This window comes from Sceloporus occidentalis, unplaced genomic scaffold, assembly GCF_023333645.1.
Source record: "Sceloporus occidentalis isolate IW3139 unplaced genomic scaffold, rSceOcc1.0.p SCAF_13, whole genome shotgun sequence".
In the NCBI taxonomy this organism is placed as follows: Eukaryota; Metazoa; Chordata; class Lepidosauria; order Squamata; family Phrynosomatidae; genus Sceloporus; species Sceloporus occidentalis.
Genome location: NW_028316993.1, coordinates 18999977 through 19016166, shown reverse-complemented (window position 1 = coordinate 19016166; position 16190 = coordinate 18999977). Strand labels below are relative to the sequence as shown.

Below are 16190 nucleotides of genomic sequence, written 5' to 3'. Positions count from 1 at the left end.
AATTTGCAGCCTCTAAGATCTACTTTTAAACAAGAGTGAAATGTGTTGTAAGTTATATCTCAAAGGAGGGACCTGGCAAAACCACCTCTGAGTATTCCTTGCCTAAGAAAACACTACAAAATTCATGGGGTTGCAAACACTTTTGCAAGTTCCTTCCACCTGCTACTGGTGCTAAATGGAGTTTGTGATGTGACTGAGCAGCAAAAAGATCTTTTTACAGGAGAGCTATCATAGGGATGGCCAATTTGCAGCCTCTAAGATCTACCATCTACTTTTAAACAAGAGTGAAATATGTGTTGTAGGTTATATTTCAGAAGAAGAACCTGGCAAAACCACCTCTGAGTATTCCTTGCCTAAGAAAACACTATGAAACTCATGGGTTCGCTGTAAGTTGACTTGAAGGCATAAAACACACACAATACACATTGGTACCATATAGGGTGCCATCTGATACACACTAGATATTAAGTGCCATTGAACCTAGTAGGTCTTACATCGTAGTAGACATGCCGATGACTGCAACTTGAATGAAGCCACAGAGGCTTGCTTAACAATAAGCAATTGTTGCAGAATAAAAGTGGATGATCCCAAGGCAGTGTCACCATAATGGTGTGCCTTCAAAAATTCCCTGCAGAGGTAGAAAGAACCCTAGAGTGTCCCAGGCTCCATCTGCACTGAATAAGCAATGCAGTTTGAAACTGTTTTAACTACCATGGCTCAATGCTATGGAATTCTGGGATCTGTAGTTTTGTGAGATATTTAGCTTTCTCTATCAGAGCGCTTTGGTGCCACAACAAACTACAAATCCCAGGAGTTATATAGGATGGAGCCATGGTAATTAAAGCAGTGTCGAGCTGTATTAATTCTTTAGTGTGGCAAAAATCTAGGGAGAAGTATTCTTTTATAGACTACCTCCTCAGCTTGCGTGTTTCCTACTTGTAGGAAATTTCTGCTCTAAAGCAGCATTTCCCCACTTTCTTCACATTATCTCAGAACTTGTAGATCAGCTAAGATCAAGAAGTAAGTAGCTGTTGAAGGAAATTTATTTGTTTGTTTGTTTGTTACATTAAAATCCTTTCTTCCCTCCATTTAACTGAAGGCAATGTGCATGGCTCCCCTCCTCCCCACTTTATCCTCACAACAACCCTGTGAGGTAGGCTAGGCTGAGAGATTTCAATAGAGTTTCAGGGCTCAGTAGGGAGTAGAACCTGGATCTCCCTAGCCCCAGTCCAATACTCAACTGCCAGTTGGCTACAATTGTCCTTATGAAGTGAAGAGGATACAAAAAGGTTGGCAAGGACTTTCAAAACAACAGCTGATTTCCATCATCTTGTCTGCTTCTACCAAAGAAGACCAAGGTTATTCAGCCGCGTGTGATACAGAATCCCAGGGACCAGTTCCTTAATGAACAAAACAGATAAACTGTTGTGTTGAAACAAGACACAGTTAACACCTGGACTGGAAAAACTCCCACACACATGTGCTTCCAGGAGTATAAATATCTGTGATGGCACTTCAGAAATTTGACATTATTTTTTTAAAATCGTGTGCAGAGCTGACATCTGGAACCGAACAATTTCCCCCGACGTTTACATTTAAATGAGTCAAACCTTCTGCCTAATGTTGATGAAGAAAAAACTATCCTTTGAATTCACACTCACCCAAGTCTAATCCACAAGACTATCTGCCTTACAAGGCTTGGTTTTAAAGTGGAGCAGAAGGTATATCTCAGCAGCAGACTCTGTCCCAAAGAAAGATAAATGCCTCCAAATAATTAATGGAAGCAACAGCAGTACAAACCTTGACAAGCCTCCAAAAAGAGACAGACAGCTTCATATGTCCAGTGTGGAGACTTGTGTAATGCGGTGATCTGAATTAATTTCATAATGATAGCGGTACTCATCCATCAAGTTCTGGCAGGTATCCCTTACAGTGTTTGCCCATGTTTTGATGCCCTTCCGATTCAGGTAAAGCACAAAGAGGAAGATGACTCCAATGACGCCTAGGACCACACCGAGGGCAGCATAGGAGGTATGAAGAGCATTTTCTCCATGTTGGTTGAAGTGGCAGTCTAGATTTGCCCCTACCAGCTCTACCAGTGATGTGTTTTTCAGAGACCAAGGGAAGGCACAGGTGAGTTTTTCCGTGTCTGCTACCTGCTGGCTTTGGTTCAGCCAGCTCACAAGGTCTTCAATGTCACAGTCACAAACAAAAGGATTGTCCTTCAGGAAAAGGCGAAGATGATGCTGCCTGCTAAGGGCAGATAATACTTCACTTCTCAAGGTTTTGAAGGCATTCATGGTCAAGTCAAGATATTTTAAGTCAAGGGCAGAAAAAGTGGAGTTCCTGATGTCCACTAAGGAATTATTCCTCAGGTCTAAGTGCTCCAGTTTGGAGAGGCTTGACAACATGCGGAATGGCAAATAGACAATCTCATTGCTGGTGAGCTCTAGCCTGGAGAGGTTCTGGAAGCCACCTTGGGCAAGCGCAGTTGCCACAGGGCGAATGGCAGAGGAGTTGTACAGCGAATAGCTAAGGTTTAGTTCCTGGATGGAGTTGTTCTTAGCACTGAAAGCATCTGGATGGATGGTGGTCAAGTCATTATGACTCAAGTCCAAGTATCTTAGGTGCTGTAGAGCAGAGAAGGCCTGTGACTCCACAGCATTGATCCTGAAGAGAGAAAGCAGATGAGACCAAAATGAAAAATAAACCCTGGTGGGACAGACTGTGAACAAAATAGCTTTATCCATTAAGGTAATAAACAACAAGTTTGAACAAGCTGACCTAATTCACAATTCCTGGAGCAATGCATAGATTGGACCATGTTTATGTATCATACCGTTCCCCTCTTCTAATATGGTTTTCAGTTCCAGTACTGTGTACAAAAATGCATGTATTACGGGAACAAATCAAGGCCACCTAAACACACACCCCTCTCCTTTCTAACCCTCTCTCTGACTCCCTCTCCCCCTGTTACCCCACTTTAACTGAGCCCTCTCTAACCCCCTTCTATCTACCACCTTCTCTCCATCTAAATCCCCCTCCAACCCCTCTCTATCTACTCCCCCCTCTCTCTAACCCAGTGATCCCCAAATTGTGCTCTTGAAGTAATTTTGGACTTCAGTTCCCAGAATCTCAGACTATTGAGTAACATGTCTGAGGCTTCTGGGAGTTGATGTCCAAAATCTCTTAAAGGACACAGTTTGGGAACCACTGCTCTAACCCCCTTATTTAATAATAATAATAATAATAATAATAATAGGATTTATTTATATACTGCCCAATCACTGGGAATCCGAGCGGTTTGTGAAATTCACAGATAGCCAAGCTACACAGGCAGATCAGCTCCTGGCACTGAAGAAGCAGAGCTCTGCTCTGGAGCCACAACGAACTACATTTCCCAGAATTCCATAGCATTGAGCCAGGGCAGTTAAAGTACTGTCAGACTGGGTTATTTCTGCAGTGTATGTGTAGTCTGAGAGCCCTGCAGAGAGAACAACTGTGGTGCTTTAGAATTTAAGTTCATCTAACCCCCCTCTATCTAAGCCCTCTCTAACCCCCTCTATCTAACTCCCTTATTTAAGTCTCTTCTAAGCCCCCCTCTAACCCCTCTCTATCTTACTCCTCTTTATCTAACCCTAACCCCCTCTAGGTACCCCATCTAGCCCTCCTTCTATAGCCCCCCTTTCTCAAACCCCCTTATTTAACCCCCCTTCTATCTAACCCTATATTTTTTTTTAAAAAACCATCAATTTTTCTGTCCTCCATTTTTATAAAAGTGTCCTACATTTGAAAATGTTGTCCTACATTTGTCCCGGGTTGGAGGTCCTGACTTATCTTATGGCAACCCTATCCAGGAGGCAAAGGCCTGCTTTTGATAGATAGGCTTTTGACTATTAACTGGTGGTTGATGGGGAGCGTAGTGCATTTATCAACATTGCTAAATACTTTAAAACTATTTTAAACTAGTGGTATATATTAATAGAATAGTTTCTCGTTGGTTTTAGCTATATTTGGTTTTAATCTAGGTTGTCAGGTCATTTCAGTCCCATTTTGGGAGAAAGAGGAATTCAATAGAATAAATAGCAGCGCATATTTATTGCAAGAGGATGCAAAAATTACACTGAATGATTATGACTGAATCAATGCAAAACAAACAAGGAATGAATTTTGATTAATTTGCCATGTGGCAGAAGGCTCTTTTAATACAGTGTGCTACACTTTCATGGTTTTAATGGAATCGTTTGTATAATTGCTTTTTAACTTTATGTATTTTTTAAAAATTGCTCTGAATTTATTTTAATTTGGATCCCATGCTGGGAGAAATGCAGAATATAAATTAAAACAAACAGATAAATAAATAAATTTTAAAAAATTGGGCTCTTAGGCAAAACACTGAAGAGAAGTGCAAATGAATGCTGGCTAGAGACATCACCAGCCCATAGCTCAGTGGGAGAGCACATGCTCTGCATGCAGAAAGGGGCTGGATCAATTCCCAGCATCTCTAGTTCGAATGATCAAACAGTAGGCAGTAGGAAAGACCTCTGCTAAAGAGATGTTGCCAATCTGAGTACATAACATTGGGCTAGAATGATAATAATTAATTTAATTTGTTTTATTTATATACCGCTATTCCAAAGATCATAGCGGTGAACAGCAAGTAAGCTAATTAGCAAGTAAGCTAATTTGCCCCCAACAGTCTGGGTACTCATTTTAGCTCCCTCCTCGGAAGGATGCAAGCCTGAGTCGAGCTTGGGCCCTTTTGCTGGTCTTGAACTTGCAACCTTGTGGTTTTGAGTAAATGGCTGCAGTACAGGCATTTAACCACTGCGCCACCAGGAAGAGTTTGATTTGGATTGTGGCAGCTTCTTGCCGTATGGATGAGCTCTGTAGTTTGGTATGCAAAACCAACACAACATAGCATAATCAGGTTGGCCATTTATATATTTTACACCTATTCCTTGTTCCATTGTCACCATGCTAACTAACATACCTTGAAGAAACAAAAAAAGCAAAGTGAGGATATGGTTTAGGACTATTACATTTTGGACTACATCTGTGCCATCATCATCATCATCATTGTTATTACAATGGTCCCTCCACATTTGCTGAGGTTAGGTGTGAAGGAACCCCATGAATATGGAAATACCACAAATAAAAAACACTATCATTTTCACGTAAGAGAATTCCTTTCTAGCAATCACCAGGTCTTTCAGTGCAACTCTGTGGTCATCATCTGCCAGATCATAGAATCATGCTGGAGGATCTACAAATGCCTAAAGACATGATTTATCTAGGAATGTCTAGGTTCTCCAGCACAACTCTGTGGTCAACTTCCAGAAGAATTGCATTGGAGGACTTAGAGATTCCTAGAGAGAACATATTAATCAAAACCACAAATAATCAAATCCACAAAAGTCGAAGCCACAAATGTGGAGGGCCAACTGTATTACTATTATAACTATATGCTTCCTTTTCATGTTTCAATTTAGGATATCAGATGCTGGGCTAAGCTAAACCTTTATCCTGAACAAGACAGTTTACTACAGTCAACAACATCCTTTATGTAGCACTTATGTTCACTCTCTTTCCCTTGCAGTATGGGAAGGTACAATCCAAAATTTTACTACTTCCAAGAATTTGAGGAGGAATACTGGCATACTGTAATTATTACTAAGACAGTAAGAAACACTCAGATAATTAAATACTGTTGTTTCAGCAAGATAATATACCCCTTATTTTTAAAGACAAGCACTGATCTTCCATTTATCTTCTCCCAGCATTTATCTTTCATTTAAATAAAACTGTCACATTACATTTTAAAATGGCTTACTTTTCTTACAAGAAAAAGGCAATACAGTGTGCTTTATTCTGTTTGGCAGAATCGTACTCTGTCAGGATTTTTAATAAGACATAGGCATTTCAGGATGATTGTGTACATATAGGATAGATCACCTTGAACAGATCATTCACACATACACACACATTACATCCCCAAGAATAAGCTTGATTTGTGTTTCTAGGAGGAAAAATCAGATGTGTGTGTGCCTTCAAGTCATTGCTGATTTATGGCGACCCTAAGGCGAAACTATCACAGGGTTTCCTTGGCAAGTTTCTTCCGAGGTAGTTTGCTACTGCCATCGTTTGAGACTGAGAGAGTGGGACTTGCCCTGGGTCACCCAGTGGGTTTTCATAGCCAAGTGGGGATTAGAAAAAGACAATACAGTCTCCAGAGTCTTCGGTCCAAAACACCCTGTAGAAATAATCCACTTTGAGACTGCTTGAACTGCCCTGGCTCAATGCTAGGGGATTCTGGGAACTGTAGTTTTGTAAAACATTTAGTCTTCCCTGTCAGAAAGCTGTGGCGCCACAATAAACTACAGTTCCCAAGATTCCCTAGCACTGAGGCAGGGCAGTTAAAATGGTCTCAAACTGGATTATTTATAGTGTCTGTTTTGGACCTTAGCCCAGCACTCAAAACCCTACACCAAGCTGGCTCTCTGCAAACTTAAATAGACAATAACATTTTATATGAATCCAAAAGTGTCAAAAGAAGAGTAACTGGCTCTGTGGAACCAGCTCCTGACAGTTGCTTGCTCTTCCATTTTAGCAGTGGCCTATGGCTACAGAATTGCTGGCCACCACACCCCATAGATATGAAGGCTCAGCATCTCTGCATTCACTGGGGAAGTAGGACTGGAGTCCTTCCATGGATGTGACAGTTATCCCCAACAGTCCTCTGGATGTTTGGAACAGCATCACAGGTCCCATGCTTGCAATTTCAGAAATCAGATGCTCAGCATGGATTCCTCCGACACCTCTTACTACCACCAGAAATGAGAAGAGGGCATCAGAGCATCGCCCAGCTCTCTGCCTGCAGCCTCCAACAAGCTCGTTGCCATGGCAATCCTTGTATTTCGAACTCCAAAAGTGGCAGGTTACACAAACACAGACTAGGGAAGACTGGGTGAAGAGTATGGAACAGAGCCACAAATACAGGTCAGGCATCCCCAACAAACCAACCAAGTGTGCACTGTGTTGCATGTTGAGGGCTGTGGAGGTTTTGCAATGCTGTGATCACAAGCTAACAACACAAGACATGGAATTTCATACTGGGCAAAGATTTCAGCACCCCAGGGATCTTGATGCACACATTGTGTGTGTGTTGTGGCTGAGTTTCTAGACTTTATGGCTGCAAAGAAAGGCTTGGAAATGGGGGATCCTGAACATGAACGGCAATATTTAGAGAGAATCAGAAATCCCACAACAATGTAGCTGAACATCCACTGCTGGGCAGAGGAGGCACAAAGAAAGATACTGTTCCCTGTCTAATTTCTGACCACTAAAGGCCCATTCACACTGAAAAATAAACTGGTTTCCAAACCAGTTTCAATTGGGGAAGTTTACACTTGTGTCGGTTTTTCCTGGGAGTAGTTCACATTTGCACTGGTTTTGCCTGACCCGAATTCGGGAGGGCCCGTTGCGAATCCCCCTTAACCCAGGGGCTTTTGAGATGGGGGGAAAAAGAGGTTCTTTTTAAAAGAACTAGGGTTTTTGCGGGAGCCACCAATGGGAACTTACATATCGATCACATTCACTCTGCTCTTCCTCCCTCCTCTTTTTTCCTCCTCCTCTCCCCCACCTGCTCTTACTGCTTTTCCTCTTCCTCCTCTTCCTCTTGCCCTCACCGTCCCTCCTCTTCCTCTATCTCCCGCACCTGCCCTGGATCAGCCTTCCTTGACAGCATCCTCCTCTTCCTCCCCCTCATCTGTTCCCCCTGTACCTGCCTTGGAGCCTTCCTCCCCCTCGATCTCCTCTTCCTCCTCTTCATCTGCCCCAACGTTGGAGCCTTCCTCCCACTCGATCTTTTCTTCCTCCTCCTCCTCATCTGCCCCTGCCTTGGAGCCTTCCTCTTCCTCATCTGCCCCTGTCTTGGAGCCTTCCTCTCCCTTGATCTCCTCTTCCTCCTCCTCATCTGCCTACTGCCAGGATCGAATCCTCCATGGCATTTTACCACGTTCCAAGTGTGAACGTGAATCTGGGATAAAATGCCATGGAGAGATTCGATCGTGGCAAATCAATACCACAGACAGATTCAATTGGGGGAAATGAATGAAATAACCCAGTTTCCACACTGGGTTATTTCTAAATGTGAATGGGCCCTAATTCTTAACCATTGGTCAAGTTGGCTTGAGATTCTAGGATCTGTAGTCCAAAACAAATGGAGGACTGAAGGTTGGGACCCGGTGGTTTGCACATTGGACTACAATGGTAGAGATCAGGGTTTGATTTCCCGCTTGGCCATGAAAACCCACTGGAAGACCCTGGGTGAGTCACACACTCTCAGCCCCAGAGAACCCCATAATAGGTTCATATTAGGGTTGTTGTATGCCAGAAACGACTTGAAGGCACACAACGACAAGGGACTGGTCCTCAGGCTCCGGTTGGGCTTTACCTGTTGTTGGCCAGTGAGAGCGTCACCAGATTAGGCAGCCCACTGAGGTCCTGGCTGCCGATGTGGGTGATCTGGTTGCCGGTTATGAAGAGGTTGCGAGTGTATCTGGGAATGCCAGCTGGGATGGAGGTCAGCTCCTTCTGGACGCACTTCACCGTTCGGGCTGGTTCTGAGCATTCGCAGGGGATGGGGCACAACTGGCAAGAAAGAGGCACAAGGACCAGGAAGAAGAGCCCCCAGGAGCCCAGAATGGCGCCGGGAGCATCCCACGGGGTCATTTCCAACACACCTCCGTTGACAAAGGATGCTGGGTGCTGAAGAAAAAAAAGAGCATCAGAACCTTCCTTTACAAGGAAGAAAGAGATCTCACAAGAGGACTTTTTTCCAAGCGATCAGAGACAAAACAAGAGACTGTGTCTTTTTAGTGGTTAAAGTGGCCTGCCCAAAACTGGTGCCTTCCAGATGAGTTTGGCTAATACTCTCATCATTCCCAGCCAGAATTCTACTCCATCACACCTCAAAAGTGCCACATTTGCTACTGTTGTGTACCTTCAAGTCATTTCAACCCTAAGGTGAACCTACCATGGGGTTTTCTTGACAAGATTTATCCAGAGAGAGCTTGCCATTGCCTTCCTCTGGGGCTGAGATTATGTAATTTGCCCAAGATTAACCAGTGGGTTTATATGGCCAAGTGAGGATCTGAACCCTGGTCTCCAGAGTCCTTGTCAAACTACACCATGCTGTCCACATTTGGGAAGCCTCAATTTAAAAAGATGAATTTAATTCAGGGAGAGATGGCTTGAAGTTCCCAAACAAGAAAAAAGCCCATTGAGTGCCAGTCACTCACTCTCAACATAATCTACCTCACGGGGGTGTTGTGAAGAAAAGGCAAAAAAATTGAGACTGTATATGTTGCCTTGAGTTGGAGAGGCAGCAATGCAAAGATGTAATTAAGGTGAGCCATATCTTCTCCACTCTCATATGCATATAAAAATCCTACCAGTTCTAGCATTATATTTATAATCATTGGCATGGACTACAGTTACTGCTCAACATACGTATTGCACTTTTTTCCCCCTATTAAGATCAAATGCTCCATCTACACAGAAACATTAACTCTGTCTGTAACGTAAAGATGTTCAGTGGCAAAACCTATATTTTGCATGCCAAAGAACTTGGTCCAGTTCCCAGCAACAACAGGTAAAGGTAGCAGGGCCAATGTGGTGTCCAGAGTCTTGGACTACTACTATGGAGACCAGGATTCAAAACTCCAGTCAGCCATGGAAACCCACTGGGTGGCCTTGGGCAAGTCTCACTCTCTCAGCCTCCGAAGAAAGTAAGGTCAGCCTCTCTCTGAACAAATCTTGCCAAGAAAACACCATGATCAGTTCACCTTAGGGTCACCATAAGTTGGAAATGACTTGAAGGGGCACAGCAGCAACAATAAGAGGCAAGGAATGAAAAATCTGTTTTGCCAGCTATCCAAGAGAGATCTGGGCTTCATTCCCACTACCTTTTAAATTGGATTGTGAATTGGTTTGAACCAGTTCAAATGACCCTGGTTCCCACTTAATCTGAATCGCTGAAGCGATTCTGAGAGGGGGCCATATGCTAGGCCCAATTTAACCCGTGTATTTTTGATGCTGATTTTTTCTTCTTTTTTGCTAAATCGATTCTGCACAAGTGTGAACCACAAACAGATCGGAATCGATTCAAATTTCCCATTCGGCCAGCTGGAGCCAAATCCTTTTGAACTGATTCATTGGTGAATGGGAACCACAAGTGGGTTATTTGGGTGCCAGAAAATGTGATTGGGGCAAGTGTAGTGTAAACCACAATCCGATGTCGAATTGATCCATCAATTTGGATCACCCATCGATTTATCTGTAAGTGGGAATGTGGCCCTGGTACCAGCCCAAGCAGACAATGCGGGGCTAGCTCAGTGATTCCCAACCCTCTCAAACTGCTGGATTATGACTCCTATCATCCACAATCACAGTTACAATCCACCATCATAGGATGGCACCAGGTTAGAGAAGGCTGGGCTAAAGTGAGCAAACAGTCCAATCTTTCAGTTTCCTCCTCTGCTCTTTCCTCAGCCCACCTGCAGAGAGTGCATAGCAGAGGAAAGGCTTGGAAGAGGGGCTGCTGGGGCCCTTCTGCCTCCTTCCTGCTGCAATCACTGACCCAAGACTCCCTTTCTGTCCGGATGCATGCCCTGCAGGTCAATGAAGCAAAAACCACCTTTTGATCTCTCAGCAACAATCACCCCATTGTCAATAGGAGAGTCTGGTTAAAAAGGAGATCTGGCTAATCTGGATTAAACAATTTCCAGCCTCCAGGCTAAGAAACCAAGGATCACCCAAGCATTCATGGGATTTCAAGTTTCCAAGACATTCTCTTTTTTTCTAGACCCCACTTTCCATCTCTCTTCCCTTTCATAACCAACATCTGGGCTGCACTACATGCTATAATAATTTTTTGTGTGTGGTAGTGATGGGGAATAGATGGCCCATTTCTAAGGTGGTATAATTGCATGTTTGAGCACTGGACTATGAATCTAGAGATCAGGGTTTGATGCCATGCTGGTCTATGGAAACCCATTGGGTGACCTTGGGTGGATCACACACTCTCAGCCCCAGAAAACCCCATGATAGGTTCAGGACTTGAAGGCACAGAACAACAACATCATGGCATAGCCATGTTAGATTCTGCAAGGTCTCTTTGCAACATACTGGCATGTGCCCTTTCAGTCTTTAGTTTGGAATACCCCCTGCTAGTAGAAAGCCAGCACAAAAGGGACCAAGATGAGTTCAAATCTTTCTCCCTGCAAGTAGAAAAGCCAGCACAAAGGGGACCGAGATGAGTTCAAATCTTTCTCCCAACAAGTAGAAAAGCCAGCACAAAGGGGACTAAGACAAGTTCAAATCTTTCTCTCTGCAAGTTGAAAGCCAGCACAAAAGGGAGGATGAGTTCAAACCTTTCTCCCTGTTGCACTATATTTTTGAGTAAGGACAAAACCCTTTTTGCTTTTATGCTGAATATTTTTTTTTTAGTTTTGCTTTCTTTTAATGGTATCATCCTACTCCATTCCATCATTTCAGGCTTCTAGCACCTCATTCTGCTATACATGTCCATTCTAGTTGCGTTCTTCTCCATTCTCACCCACCAGTCTATCTATTAGATATCATCTACATGTTACATTGTATGACATTTTAAAAAGTTGTGCCCCAACCGTGGGAGAATGATGGGCTGGGAATAGACAAGACAGCTAGATCATCCACATTTCCAGGAGGGATCCCCACCGAAAGTAACAAACAAAAGGCAAGATCAAAATCCATATGGATATTAAATGAATGAAACTGATTGAGTATTAAGATTCAAAATGATACTCGAGGGGCAGGGAAGAAAGAATTTTAAATGCACCAGGAAAAAATAAACAAGAGACAGTAAAAATCAGTAAAAAAAGAAAAAAACAGGGAAAGAGAGACACTAGTCAACATCAAGCTGTGCAAAGCAGTCAGTTGGGAAGAGCCCCCAACCCACCTAAAGACAAATGTCCCCCTCCTTCCTGATGTCTTCACATTGCATGGCCTTGGCATCCCCCCAAGTGCCACCCAGCCTCAAACGCCAGGACCCAAAGCCATCCAATCTTTGGGAGATGCCAAGCCAAGCCATTCAGGGGGACCAGATGTCCTCCCTGCAAAGGAGGACAAGGCACTGCCAAAATGCAGGGCATTCAAGGAAAAGCAAAGAAAAGCTCCAAAGATTCATCCAAAGAGAAACCTGGTCACCCTGCCACCACCCTCTCCCCCAAAGTTGCACCTTCTTTCTTTCTCTCTTTCTCTTCAAGTTGAGGACTACTCTCCAGCTGTTCTTCTCTTCCCAGATCCCTTTCTCCTTCTCTGGGATCCAAAGCCCTTTTCTTTCTCTTCCAGCCTCAGCCTCCCTTCTTTTGAGCCTTCTCACACAATGGGTTGAAATGCATTAAAAAAAACACCCAAATCGGGGGCGGGGTTGGGGGAAGGGGGGCAGCCTCCTCACTTTCCTATCTCCCCTGCCTCCCCCTCTGCCTTAAAGATACAGAGACCCTGGACACAGAGCCAGAAAACCCATCCTCATCCTTTCCTCACAGCAGAAGAGCAGGGTCTTCTCTTCTGGGCTCCTTAGGGATCAGGATGGAGACTGCAGTCAAGAAATCAGAAGAAGACTACGACTGGGAAGGGCAGCTAGGAAAGGACTAGACAAAGAGTACAGACAGACAACTGAGCACTAAGGAAAACATGCAGGGGTAGCTGTGTTGGCCACTGAACAAATGCAAACAAAGATCCATCAGTGATACCTTTATTATTGGCCAACCAAAATGCACAATATACTTGTAGCAAGCTTTCGAAGCTCCATGGGCTTCTTTATCAGACAAAATGTTACAAACCAAACAGGAAAGGAAAAAAAATTGGAGACATTAGTCAGATGCTTACATGTTGTTTCTGACCACTAAAGTTAGAATTGTCCAAGCCATTGTTTTCCTGATGTGGCAGCTAAAAAGGCCAATGCAATTCTAGGCTTCATCAATAGAAGTATAGTGTCTAGATCAAGGGAAGTAATAATGCCACTCTATTCTGCTTTGGTCAGGCCCCACCTGGAATAACACTGTGTCCAGTTCTGGGCATCACAACTCAAAAAGGATGTGGAGAAATGAGCGTGTCCAAAGGAGGGCCACTAAAATGGTTAAGGATCTGGAAACCATGCTTTATGAGTAAAGACTTAGGGAGCTGAGTATGTTTAGCCTGGAGAAGAGACAGTTAAGAGGTGATATAGTAGCCCAGTTTAAGTATTTGAAGGGGTGTCACATTGAGGAGGGAGCAAGCTTGTTTTCTGCTGCTCCAGAAACTAGAACATGGAACAATGGATGCAAGCTCCAGGAAAAGAGATTCCACCTCAACATTAGGAGGAACTTCCTGACAGAATGGGCAGTTTGACAATGGAACACACTCCTTCCTCGGAAAGTGATGGAGTCTCTTTCTTTGGAGCCCTTTAAACAGAGGCTGGATGGCCATCTGTTGGGGGTGCTTTGATGGAGAGTTCCTGCATGGCAGGGAGTTGGACTGGATGGCCCTTGGGGTCTCTTCTGACTCTACGATTTTATGATCTACAGATGCAAGAGCTAGACAGTGAAAAAAGTAGATGAGAATAAAATCAACTCATTTGGAGAAGAGTGCTGAGGGTACTGTGGACAGCCCAAAAGACCAACAAATGGGTCCTTGAACCAATCAAGGTTGAATTCTTCCTGGAAGCCAAGATCATAGATTCATAGAGTTGGAAGAAACCACAAGGGTCATCCAGTCAACCCCATTCTGACATGCAGAAAGGCTCAATCAAAGCACTCCCGACAGACAGCTATCCAGCCTCTGTGTTTTGTTCTTGTTCTTGTATACCTTCAAGTTGTTTCTGACTTATGGCAACCCTAAGGAGGACCTATCACGGAATTTTCTTGGCAAGATTTGTTCAGAAGGGGGTTTGCCTTTACCTCTCTTTGAGGCTGAGAGAGTATGACCTGCACAAGGTCACCTAGTGGGTTTCATGGCTGAGCAGGGGACTGAACCTTGGTCTCTAGAATCTTAGTCCAACACTCAGACCACGCTGGCTCTCATCTTTCTAGCTAGCTTAATCTATTCCATTTTTTCAGACTTTGGATATAAAATGGGGCAGGGAGGAGAGGAAGCATGGTTGTTGCGTGTCTTCAAGCCATTTCCTACTCAGGACAACCCTAAGGCAAAGCTATCATGGGGTTTTCTTGGCAGGATTTGTTCCAAGGAGGTTTTTCATGGCCTTCCCCTGAGGTTGGGAGAATGTGACTTTCCCAAGGTCACCCAGTGGGTTTCATGGCAGAGCAGAGAACGAAACACTGGTCTCCACAGTTGTAGTCCAGCACAAACCACTACATCACACTGGCTCTCACTTCCCTCTTTTCTAGCTGCCCATAATCACCAGTAGAAGCCAGGATGAGGGTTGTGCCACTGAATGGGGTATCTGGATGGCAATTCCCATCAATCCTAGGCAGCAGTATGGGATGATAGAAGTTGCATTTAAGCAACAGCTGGAGGGCCACAGTTGCCCACATCTGCAACCTAAAACACTGAAATGCTACCCAGAACATCTTTGTGGGGGGACCTACAGGATGAATCAATAATCCATTCCCCATCTCTTTAACAGAGATCAAAGGCAGCCTCAGAGGTTTTGCTATTTTAACCAAAGGACAAGTGGCCTCCCTACTCATCTCTTCTATATTTGGAATCTGAGTGAAATGGTAGTTGAATTTTATACCCGTTCTGGCAATGGAACAACAACCCAACAAAGAGGGTGCTGGCTAGGCTGCATCTGCACTACAGAAATAATGCAGTTTGACACCACTTTAACTGCCATGTCTCAGTGCTATGGGATTCTGGGAATTGTAGCTTGTGGTGGCACCAGAGCTCTCTGACAGAGAAGGCTAAATGTCTCACAAACTACAGCTCCCAGAATTTCAGAGCACTGAACTATGGCAATTCAAGTGGGGTTAAACTGGATTATTTCTGCCCTGTGGATGCAGCCAGTATTGCAAAAGAGTAAATCAGTTAATTAAGTTCAACCAGAAATATGTTTTTGATCAGTGGGTTGTTCTCTGGGTTTCTCTTATTAAGGCAAATCCGTGTTCCTCTTCTCCCATACCCACTTTTTATCCAAGATCTGAAAATTAGATTACAGTAGGTTAGATCGACAAATAGATAGTCAGGGGGGAATTAACTGTCTCCTAGAGCTTCAGAAGCTTGAGATGTTTGCTTTAATCAAAGACAGAGTCTAAGCTGAATTTTAAGATAAGCTTTAAGCAAAAACAGCAACAACAAATGATAAAAGCAAACTGCAGAATCTTCTTTACTGGAAAGTAAAGCCTGTTAAGTAGAATACATCTGCAAACCTGGAATCATGTTGGTGCACTAAACTAGTGGCAGCACTTTTTTGAGGGTTGCCCAAGGCAAGGCAGAAAAAAAACAATTTGCTTCCTAAAGTCCCTTTTTCTAATGCATTTCCTCCTTTGCAGCCTTCATACAGCTACCATCACTGCCTATACCAGCATACAATTGTCCCTCCACATTCACTGGGGTTAGGGGCACAGGACCCCTGTGAAAGTGGAAAAAACAGCATTTTTTTTAATTTAGGTATTTAACAAATACAATAAATAAATAACAAAAACACAATGTTTTTATCCAAGAGAACACCTCTTTAGCCATCTCTAGGTCCTCCAGTGTAACTCGGTGGTTAACATCTGCCAGACATTGACCATAGAATTGCACTGGAAGAGCTACAAATGCCTAGTGGAGTGTTCTCTCTAGGAACCTCTAAGTCTTTCAGTGCAATGTTTGGTTAAAGCTGACCATAGAGTTGCGCTGGAGGACCTAGATATTCCTAGATAATATATTAATCAAATCCGCGAAAGTCAAAGCCACAGATATGGAGGGACGAGTGTATATGTAGAGAGATGTTGTAGCACCTTTGAGACTAACTGAAAGAAAGAAGTTGGCTGCATGAGCTTTTGTAGACTTAAACATCAGGAGGGACAGGACACCAACATTGTGGTGTGTGCAACAGCTATATTTCCAGACCAAAAGCAGATTATAATTCAGTGCAGGCAGTTCCCTTAGAAATGCTACAAGCACCGATCACACTTTTAGAAAACAGTTATTATACAAATGCAAGT

General features: G+C 43.6%; 1 protein-coding gene across 3 annotated transcripts in view; it reads right to left on the bottom strand.

The window, feature by feature from the left end:
* Positions 1 to 1036: 1036 nt before the first annotated feature.
* Positions 1037 to 16190, bottom strand: part of LOC149305144 (trophoblast glycoprotein-like) — a 26911-nt gene continuing 11757 nt past the window's right edge. For 2 of the 3 annotated variants that reach the window (XM_089478265.1, XM_089478267.1), the window contains exons 2-3: positions 8456 to 8769; positions 1037 to 2670 (exon numbers count right to left, since the gene is read on the bottom strand). In XM_089478265.1, coding sequence (XP_089334391.1) covers positions 1833 to 2670; positions 8456 to 8769 — 1152 coding nt within the window. In that variant the 3' untranslated portion in view covers positions 1037 to 1832. Of the gene's footprint in view, positions 2671 to 8455; positions 8770 to 12280; positions 12359 to 16190 lie in introns of those variants that run through there. The other variant, XM_089478268.1, reaches the window with a different exon arrangement.